At 47.2% G+C, this 11,140-nt stretch overlaps 1 protein-coding gene across 1 annotated transcript in view; it reads left to right on the forward strand.

Annotated features, from left to right (window-relative positions):
* The window catches only part of LOC130178738 (sickle tail protein-like), a 28,014-nt gene extending 18,325 nt beyond the window's left edge, over positions 1-9,689 (forward strand). Inside the window, exons 21-24 of the mRNA XM_056391191.1 lie at positions 484-576; positions 2,037-3,767; positions 4,954-5,070; positions 7,514-9,689. Of these exons, the coding sequence (XP_056247166.1) occupies positions 484-576; positions 2,037-3,767; positions 4,954-5,070; positions 7,514-8,356 (2,784 nt within the window). The 3' untranslated portion in view covers positions 8,357-9,689. The remainder of the gene's footprint in view (positions 1-483; positions 577-2,036; positions 3,768-4,953; positions 5,071-7,513) is intronic.
* Positions 9,690-11,140: the final 1,451 nt, after the last annotated feature.

Genomic DNA, 11,140 nt, shown 5'->3' on the forward strand with positions numbered 1-11,140 from the left:
TTTCTTTAAACTGAAGCAGAGAAACCACCAGGATGTGACAGGACTCCAGATGTGATAGGACTCCAGATGTGATAGGACTCCAGATGTGATAGATAGAACACCAGATGTGACAGGACACCAAATGTGACAGGACACCAGATGTGATAGGACTCCAGGTGTGATAGGACTCCAGATGTGATAGATAGAACACCAGATGTGATAGGACTCCAGATGTGACAGACACCAGATGTGACTGGACACAAGAAGTGACAGGACACCAGATGTGACTGGACACTAGATTTGACAGGACTCCAAATGTGACAGGACTCCAGATGTGATAGATTGGACTCCAGATGTTACAGGACTCCTAAATTAATTTTCTCCCACGAACACATTGAAGTGTTAGTTAACGCTGTTAACATCCACTGCTTCCTTGTACCTCTGACCCCTCCCCCCTCTTTGTGACCTTGACCCTGACCATGGACCCTCCCGCTTCTCACCCAGGTCTTTCAGAAATGTTCAGTGAGGGGTGAAGGGAGCAGAGGGGGGGTAGATCCCTCAGCCTCTCAGCTGCAGAGCAAAGAGACGCAGTCTGAGGTAAAACCAAAAGACTAACAGCACTAATGATTAACGACGCCGTATCCACAGCAGGTCGATCTTTAAACGTCTGCTGATGTGAATCACTGGTTCTATTAACGGTTCACATTCATGTTTAAATTTTACACAATATGTGTTTGACTTAATAATAAATATCAAATTAAATGATATATCACAGTTAACGTTCATGAATCCAGTGAGACGTTTGATGTTGACTAACTACCTCCCTGCTCTGTCTCTCTCTGATAATCATTTACTGCTTTCATTGACGTGTGTTTTCCAAACTACAACACTAAACTGTTACAGAGGAAAACAGTTAACATTGTGGTGTGTGTGGTGCAGTGAGACTGACCTTACCTTTCTGTGACCTCAAGCTTCTCTTCTTTCAAACACAGCAGCCATTGATTACCAGACAAACTCTCGGTTTTCCTCCAGGATCTGTCTCTTGTGTCGCCTTTCTTGTTTCTCTACCTCTGTCCTCTTCTCTGTGGACGAATAACCTGCAGCTGGTCAGGATGTTTTCTACCAGACAGACCTGCAGCTGGTCAGGATGTTCCCCATGAGACAGACCTGCAGCTGGTCAGGATGTTCTCCATGAGACAGACCTGCAGCTGGTCAGGATGTTCTCCATGAGACAGACCTGCAGCTGGTCAGGATGTTCTCCATGAGACAGACCTGCAGCTGGTCAGGATGTTCTCCATGAGACGGACCTGCAGCTGGTCAGGATGTTCTCCATGAGAACGTCCTGTGACAGGTTGTTGTTCCCAGTCTCCAGGACACAATCCTGGGGGACCCCTGAATTCAGGATGACGGTGTCAGATGTGGTTTTTCCAGCTCGTATTGAGTGTCTGTCTGTGAGGAGGTCTAATAACCAGTTTCACCGTGTTGTGTTGACACCCAGTAGGTTCTTGCCCAGGTTCCTTAATCAACATACATTAATCTGTATGTTAACTCAGGTGAAGCTGCCTTTTATGTGCCTCTGCACCGACGACCGTCAGAGCCGGAGGCATATTGTTTTCGGGTTGTCCCTCTGTCTGTCCCATTATTGTGGACGTCAGTAGAGCCTTGACGAAACTTCTTCAAATTTGGCACAAACATTCACCAGGATGCAAGGAAGGACTGATTCGATTTGGTGGTCAAAGAAAAAAAACTGACATCTATACAATGACTCAGACATGAAGAGAACATGACATGAGGCGTTGCTGTAACACAACTGAGTAGTTAATGTAAACACAGGGAGACAGATCAAGTAAACTAAATTTCTAAGCTATAGCCAATAGATTCTACAGTCAGCTCATGGATGATGGTAGCTGTGGTTATACATACATATATAATATGTATGTATATATATATATTGTATATATATATATAATTAATTTTGAGTGATAATGGAATATAAAAGACTAAATAATATAATTTCCAGATGATCACATGTTTAATCTTCCCTTCTCTAATTATAGGTGACTACAGAACTGTCACAAAAGAATAAATTGCCAGGTGGAAATAAGCAATGGAAAGGAAAGCTGAGGAAATCTTCAGCATCACAAGTGGCCAATCAAAAGCCTCCTGAATTAGCAACATGTGACCACCAGTCATTCAGACCAGCAGCTGGACCGGAAGATCAAGGTGGAGGCGGGAAAGACGGGGTCAGTCTCTATCAGAGGAGGGGAGCAGGGCAGAAGCTGGTCCAACAAGGGTCTTCCTTAAACCGTGCAACAGTAGAGAAGGTGGAGCTGCCTCCACCTGTTGCTTTACAAGATGCTCAGTTAACACTTAACAGGGAGCTAGGTGGGAAGGTGTCCTCCCCAACCACAGCAGAAAATAAAGTCAAGGTCACAACAATTGTTACTCTACAGAAAGTACAGAGTGGAGGGTCTGAGCCCCCAGGTCCTGAGCAGACTCTAGCTGACAAGAAGTCAAACATGATGGTTATTGTAACTTTACAAAAAGAAAACTCTCCAGGGGATTGTTCGTCCCTGAGCTCGGATCAGGAGCGTCTCCCTCCGTTCCCAAAACCTCCCCCCCTCCCCCCAATCCCGACTCTCAGCCACAGTAACAAGCAGCAGAACCAGGAAACAGCAGTGCAGGGACGCAGGGACCGGTCACAGTACACAGAAGAAGGAGGTAGTCTGAGCCCCGATCGATGGGACGACGAAGGACCTCCTCCTCCGCCACCTCCAAACTGTGACATCAGCCTCAGGATGTCCAAGACCAGAGTAGGGGCACAGTCCAAAGAGGAAGACTTAGTCCAGATGAACGGTTTTGACACACAGACTGGAGAATCCACTCGCCTGGCACATGAGGACCAAAGTAACGACAAGAGACCTATCATCGTCATCTTGGATGAGCCCATGGACATTCAGTCAGCCTACAAACGTCTGTCCACCATCTTTGAATCTGAGGAAGATCTCAATGGGATCCTCACTCCAGAGAGCGTAGTGGATGAAGAGCAGACGAGGCACGAGGAAGAGGAGCAGGGCCTGAGAAAACTCTGCATCGCCGAGATAAAGCACCAAAGACCAGATACTGACTCCGCTTTTGAAAACCAGGACCTGGGTAAAGCAGACTCGCCCAGAAAGACAGAGACCAAGAAGAAATTCAAATTCAAGTTCCCCAAAAACAAACTAGCTGCAATTACCCAAGCCATTCGAACAGGGACGAAGACAGGAAAGAAGACTCTGAATGTTGTTGTCTATGAGGAGGAGGAGGAGGAGGAGATGGCATCAGACAGCAGGCTGGTGAAGGAGACCAAGAACCAGACCAAGGAATCCAGGAGCTGTGAGATCAACAGGACCAAACATTTGAACTCGTGTGAAGGCAACAGCTGTGACAGAGACCTCAAGGTGTCCTCTCCCAGACTCTCCCTGTCACACAGCCGGGTGGAGGAGCTCTGCAAGACTACATTACACTCTGTCGGCAATCTAGAAGAGTCCATCAAACAGCTGGAGATCAGTGTGGGCAGAATAAGTAACCCCTCTTCCCCCCCCTCCGTTCAGTCTGCTCCTCCTCAGTCCCCTGGTGCTGCCTCTGATGACAGGGCCCAGATTAAAGGCAAAGTCAAACGAGAAAGGGACAGAAGCCCGTCCAAGAGGCCGGCCCCTCAGATCCTCAAGGGCCCAAATCCACCTCAGAGCAAGAGGGCCAAACCACAGCCAGCACACGACACGGGGAAAACCTCCTCCAAGAAAAAGGTCCGGAGTTCCTCTCCCTGCAGAGCTCGCTTGCTTCAGTGGTGCCGGTCTGGGGCCGGTCTGGGGCCGGTCTGGTGCCGGTCTGGGGCCGATCTGGTGCCGGTCTGGTGCCGGTTTGGTGCCGGTCTGGTGCCGATCTGGTGCCGGTCTGGTGCCGGTCTGGTGCCGGTGTGGTGCTGATCTGGTGGTGGTCTGGGGCTGATCTGGTGCTGGTCTGGTGGTGGTCTGGGGCTGATCTGGTTCTGGTGTGGTGGTGGTCTGGTGCTGGTCTGGTGGTGGTCTGGGGCTGGTCTGGTGCTGGTCTGGTGGTGGTCTGGGGCTGGTCTGGTGATGGGCTCTCTACTCTGCCTGTCTGACTTTGCTCTCACGTCTTCTGCTGTACGAGTCTGTCCTTCACAGCCTCACTTCATGTCCTCATGATTCTTCTGAGGAAGGACAAAAACTGCCTGAAGTTCTGATGAACTGCCGCAAAGATCGACTTACTTTTTATAGTCATTTGTGGAAACCTGAGGCTAGTTGTGGTATATATGGTTATATGGACTGTCTCTGCAGTCCGTGCTCATTTACCACCATGGACCAACTGTAGGAACGTTTAGCTTTAGGGTCCGTGTAGTTAGCGGTTAATGAATTTTTGCTCGAGGCATTTCCTGATTACCATTTAGAAATCGGGAAACGGCAAATGGAAATCGGGAATTTGAAATACCTGTGTGGGAAACATCTTTCTCAATTCAGATTTGGAGACGGACGTAAACAAAACGTCTTTGCAGGAATATTTGGGTTTTAGTGAAGAACACAGAATAAACAGGGCGTCTTGTGGTGATATCGCCGTTGCATTATGCACCCCGAGAATTAAAAGTGGCTGATAGTACGCCGCCAGTGGTGGAGCAGCTTATGCTGATCTCTAGTGATATGCCACTTGTGTTCCCAACGGCTGGTGCCGCTTGACATTGGTTGGCCACCGTCAGACTGTAATCACCCTGCCTCGCTTATATAAGTTTGTCTCATCTGTTCTGTTTTGCGATGCTTTTGAAATGACAGTAAAATAATTTCTTATTCTGATGCTGGAGCCTCGGGATGGAGGAAACATTTTCAACTGGAGTACAATGTTCGATGTCATCTTTGATTTAGTTTGTGTCTTCTTCACCGTCCCATCCAGTCTGGACTAACTAAACTCTTGTTTCTGCAGACATCCAGCAACATCTCCAGCTCATCTGCTCTGAGATCCCACACCAGGTCCCGCCACTCGTCCTCCTCACCTGAGAAGTCACCTAAGGCTCAGAAACAGCAGAAGCAGCCCAGCCAGGTAAATGAACTCTGAGGAGACCAGAGATCAGCCTGAGAAGGAATCAGTGTAATGCTTCAGTGTAATGCTAATGTAAAACTAACAAACACCTGCTCTAAGAGAAACATTAACTACCATCCTCTGAAGCTTCAGGGTGACGCTGCTCATGATGAAGGTGGAAACAAATGGAAATATGGATCGACTCACTGAACATTATAAGATAATCATGTTCACTTTGGTCCATTTTCTTTTACCCCGAAACAAAAGAGTTTCAGTCGGGCTTCGTTCATTCACAGTAAATTCACATCTTATTTAATTAAAGTAGAAAATCATTCTGCTGAAATTACTTCTAAACGTTTGAATTAATTTATTTTAACTACATGAGCTATAACACCTATAAATAGATAGATAAGAGGGAAGTAGATAGATCTCCAGCTGTCTGTACATCAGTAGCTTGAAAACGACATATATCATCGTTAATAATAATATTGTTTTGGTGATTTTACTGTGTTTACAGTGAGTTTTAAATGTGTCCGTGTATCTGTCTTTAATCTGTGAAGATGTGAGTCTTCCTCTGTTTGTTTGTAGCTGTGTTCACCTTCCTCTTCACCTTGGCACACCTCTTCAAGATACACTCCCTGATGTTGTTTTAATTCTCTTTAACGCTGCTGATGTTCAGAACCTCCGCACAGTTGACATGAGGCTGTGGATCAGGGAGTGGATCTTGACCTGCTGTAACCTGCATGTTCACTGTGTCCAGCTGTTCTTTATCTGGCAGTGAGATGTGGAAATATTATTTGGTTGTCAAAAGCTCTCAAAGCCATTTACAGATGTTGGTAATCCAGCTGTTTATGCTAATATCTATGAGATGAAGGAGTATGTCTTTGTCTCAGTGCTGCATGCATGTTGTGGCTGGAGCTTGTTTCAATACAGTCTAAAATCATTGATGACAATAGAACATGTTTTCCACTACCGGGGCCCGCCCTGTTTCAGGTTCCCTCAGTTTCAGGTTCCCTCAGTGTCAATTTATCTCAGTGTCAGGTTCCCTCAGTGTCAATTTATCTCAGTCTCAGGTTCCCTCAGTGTCAGGTTCCCTCAGTGTCAGGTTCCCTCAGTGTCAGGTTCCCTCAGTGTCAGGTTCCCTCAGTGTCAGGTTTCCTAAATATCAGGTTCCCTCACAGGTTCCCTCAGTGTCAGGTTTCCTAAATATCAGGTTCCCTCACAGGTTCCCTCGGTGTCAGGTTTCCGCATAGGTTCCTTCAGTTTCAGGTTTCCTCAATTTCAGGTTCCCTCAGTGTGAGGTTTCCTCATAGGTTCCCTCAGTATCAAGTTCCCTTAGTGTCAGGTTCCTTCAATGTCAGGTTTTCTAAATGTCAGGTTCCCTCACAGGTTCCCTCAGTGTCAGGTTTCCTAAATATCAGGTTCCCTCACAGGTTCCCTCAGTGTCAGGTTCCCTCAGTTTTAGGTTCCCTCAGTGTCAGGTTTCCTCACAGGTTCCCTCAGTTTCAGGTTCCCTCAGTTTCAGGTTCCCTCAGTGTCAGGTTTCTTCATAGGTTCCCTGAGTTTCAGGTTTCCGAAATTTCAGGTTCCCTCAGTGTCAGGTTTCCTCATAGGTTCCCTCAGTGTCAGGTTCCCTCAATATCAAGTTCCCTTAGTGTAAGGTTTCTTCAATGTCAGGTTTTCTAAATGTCAGGTTCCCTCACAGGTTCCCTCAGCGTCAAGTTCCCTCAGTGTCAGGTTCCCACAGTGTCAGGTTCCCTCAGTGTCAGGTTCCCTCAGTGTCAGGTTCCCTCAATGTCAGATTCCCTCAGTGTCAGGTTCCCTCAGTATCAAGTTCCTTTATTGTCAGGTTTCTTCAATGTCAGGTTTTCTAAATGTCAGGTTCCCTCATAGGTTCCCTCAGTGTCAGGTTCCCTCAGCGTCAAGTTCCCTCAGTATCAGGCTCCCTCAGTGTCAGGTTCCCTCAGTGTCAAGTTCCCTTAGTGTCAGGTTTCCTTAGTGTCAGGTTTCCTCAATGTCAGGTTCCCTCAGTGTCAGGTTCCCTCAGTGTCAGGTTCCCTCAGTGTCAGGTTCCCCTCAGTGTCAAGTTCCCTTAGTGTCAGGTTTCCTCAGTGTCAAGTTCCCTCAGTGTCAGGTTCCCTCAGTTTCAGGTTCCCTCAGTTTCAGGTTCCCTCAGTTTCAGGTTGAGTGACTGTTTCTTCTCTTACCTTGAAAAAGGGACAGACTGGCCACAGCCATAGAGGTACCAGGTGTGAGTGTTGTTGTCTTGTCATGTGTACTGTGTGTTGTTGTCCTGTCATGTGTGTTGTTGTCCTGTCATGTGTGCTGTGTGTTGTTGTCCTGTCATGTGTGTTGTTGTCCTGTCATGTGTGCTGTGTGTTGTTGTCCTGTCATGTGTGTTGTTGTCCTGTCATGTGTGCTGTGTGTTGTTGGTGTTGACTTGTCGTATGGTGTCTGTTTGCAGGCTGTCAGCAGAAGCAGTAGAGCAGCCGGGGATAGTAACCGTTGTGTCGTTGCTTTGCGTCCCTCTAAGATCCCAGCCTTGTACCATAGCTCTGGGAAACATCCGTCTGCCTCTCTGTCCACTGCTCACTGCTCAGACACCTCCTCCTCCTCCTCCACCTCCTTCTCCTCCTCCTCCTCCTCCTCAGGGAAACACTCAGTTCTGTCTTCTCCTTCAAATGTCTCCAAGTCTCCTTCCGGCTGGTCTTCTCCTTCCTCCGCCCAGCGCTCCAGGCGACAGGCTTCCTTGTGTCCTCTCTCCTCCTCCTCTTTGGCGAAGAGCTCCTCCTCCCTTTCTCTGTCAGACTCCCCTCCTCGCTCCCCCTCTCCGCCCCCTCCTTCATTTTCTTCCTCCCCTCCTCTTCACAAGTCTTTAATCCCGTCTCTGAATCTGAGTCGTCTCCTCCCTTCGTCTAGCCACGTGTTGTCGCCATCCCACGCTAACACCAGCTCCGCCCACCACGGGCTTCGCAGCAGCAGCAACCGCCAGCAACACCTCGTCCTCGCATCCACCTCCACCTCCAGCACCACCTCCACCTCCCAACACAGCTACTACTCTTCATCCTCCTACTCTTCATCCTCACCCTCGTCCTCCTCCACCTCCTCCTCCCTGTCCCCCACCTCGTCCTCCTCCTCTCCTCCCTCCCCGTCCTCCTCCCTCCTCCCCACCATGGTGAGTCACGGGACGAGGAGTGTTCGAGTGTCAGAGTCCGACCCCGGTTCTCCATGCCCCGGCAGGAAGTGCACAGGAAGCCAAGGCGGCCGACTCGTGAGGGCGGCGGCAGCCTCGAGGGACTTGGCGTGATGGTTTGATCTGAGTTTTAAAAACATGTAAGTGCAGAGAGAGATGACGGCGTGTACCCAGCTGAACACTGAACTCTTCCTAAAGCAATACTGTGTGATGTTTACCTTCGTTTGGATAATGTGGTCAAAAATTAAACTTCTAAAAACCTGAAAAATAAAAGACAAGTCCAAGCCACACTGGTACCATACACTGTGTGTCCAGACTGTCGCCATGCCGACCCATACACCAGCATGGTTGATATTACTGAAACACCAAAGACACGTTTGAGGTCATTTAAAACTAGTTAATCTTTGAACTGTGAACGATCCGCTCAGGACAAATCTGTAACGTCTTTTTATTACGACTGTTACTCTTTAAAATTTATATTCAGGTTTTATCTTTATGAAAAATTCAATCTGTCCTAATATTGAGGATAAAATAAGTGCAGCAGGCCGTGTGCTCCAGCAGGGGGGCTGTGACACTGTGATGATGCTGAGTCTGACACCTGACCAGGTAACGATGAAGGATCCTGGACTCGACCTCCACAGGTACAGGATCTGGTCCAGGATCTGGTCCAGGATCAGGCCTCGTGGATTCAGTTGATGTGAATTCAGTTCACGATAACATCAGGTGTCAGTTTTTTATTATTATTTTTTTGACACCGGTCTCAGGTTAAAGGTGGGCAGAGCTCCGCAAGGAATCATGGGAGCTCATCAGGTGATAGAGGAGAGTGTCAATCATGCACAGTCACCTGAGAGGAGCTCACCTGTGTGACGGGACACAGGTGTGGTTGGCAGCCCTACTCCTAACAGAAAACCTTCATGTCGCGTGTTTATGTTGAAAAATCAGCTGATTGATCGGCTTCAGATATCCAGTATTAATCAGACTATAGTCACACGGCACACACCAGCAGCAGGTGTCCAGGCTTCCACACCTTGACCTCGGATGTCACAGTCCCACCTTTAACCAGAGCAAGAATCTGGTCTAATAAAACATGTTATTATTACTATTATTATTATGATTTTTTTTTAATTATTGTGTTTTTGATGAACCTGCTTGCTTCTACTTTTTCCTGACGTTTGAACCTGTAGTTTTCTTCTTCCAGCTTGTTGAGTGTCACCTGCTGGAGCCAGGTGCAGCTGTGTCAGACAATCAGGGTGTATGATGTCACAGGTCATATAGATACAGAATATTATGGATTAAAATAAAATATGAACACAGTAGAAACAGAGTTTATTTTTCTCTCATCAGTCCTGCACGGTGCAGCAGAGGAGTGTGTGTGTGTGTGTGTGTGTGTGTGTGTGTGTGTGTGTGTGTGTGTGTGTGTGTGTGTGTGTGTGTGTGTGTGTGTGTGTGTGTGTGGTGTGTGTGTGTGTGTGTGTGTGTGTGTGTGTGTGTGTGTGTGTGTGTGTGTGTGTGTGTGTGTGTGTGTGTGTGTGGTGTGTGTGTGTGTGTGTGTGTGTGTGTGTGTGGTTGAATACTGCTGAACAAAGAATATATTTCTCTACAACAGGTGGTGATTATCAATATGCAGAGTTTATACAGAGACCTGTGTGTTCTGTAAATCTGGTACAGTTGTTATGTATAGAAATGATATATTAGACATGTGTAGCTTCTTTTAACAGAGCTGTCGTTGTGTTTCTACTGTGTCTGTCTGTGGTGAGGCGTCTGAGGCGGCAGCATCCAGAGTAAAGGCGCAATCCACCATGTGTGAAACGTGCTGCTCAGTCAGTCAAGACTAGAAAAGCTCTGAATAGATGAGGTCCATTTATCCATTCCATTTAAATGTAATAAATGAAACTGATGAGTGAAAGTGAAACCAGAGGAAAAAAACAGGTACTGATTTATTACAAACAGGGAAATGAAAATTAAAGATAAGAAACTGTCAGCCACAGGAATAAAGATGTAGATCAGAGTCGGGACGAAGCAGATGAACACAGATCGGACTGGTCTTTTCTCTCTGAGCTGTATCGCTCTCTGCGCCCATCACCACCTGACGACACAGTCGAACCCTTACTGTTGTTGTTGTTGTTGTTTCATGAACCTGTGCATGTTTCAACAGTTTGTGTGTCAGACTGAAGAGTGGAGTTTACACTGCTGTAAATAAGTGTGTGTTCTGGTTGTGTGGACCGTTGGCTCTCATTGACTAATAAAGGGCTTCCACAGTGTTGACAACATCAGCTGCTTTATTCTACGGTGCAGTGCTGAGCTGTGTCAGCAGAGGGCAGCACACACACAGTGAAAACACAATAACTCCAAGACTGAACCACTGGAATATAAATATGAAATATATCAGTGGAACTGGCCTGGAGAGGGATCTGTCAGAGTCCAGTGTGTGAACCAGTCCTGAATCACAGGTGGAAGCTGGTTTACGTGTGACCCTGTTATAAATAAATAAACAACAACAAATAAAACCAGAATAGACAAAGCAAGTCTACAGCTGATCATCTCGATCAGCCTAGTCCACTACACTGCTCCAGAGACCTCAAGGACGATCGCTCACCCCCCCTAAAGTGGTCTGATCCAGTGTAGCTGCCTTAGCTTGCCCATATCCTTACCATTATTTTGGAAGGACAGAATTGTCCTTACCAATATGTGAGTGACCTGGTTCACATTACGTCTCCAAGACAACCGATAAAGGCTTGCTAGCATTTGATTGGCTTGAAAGGGCGTGGGCTATCTGAAAGCCCACGTCATGTGGGAATATCACAGTGGTACCTGACGTCACCAGAAAAATGTCAACTGATGTTATTGAACCATGTTAGCTAGTGTTAACTAGCAAGCTAACCCTGGGTTCTGTCTACT

This window comes from Seriola aureovittata, chromosome 12 (assembly GCF_021018895.1).
Source record: "Seriola aureovittata isolate HTS-2021-v1 ecotype China chromosome 12, ASM2101889v1, whole genome shotgun sequence".
Taxonomy (NCBI): Eukaryota; Metazoa; Chordata; class Actinopteri; order Carangiformes; family Carangidae; genus Seriola; species Seriola aureovittata.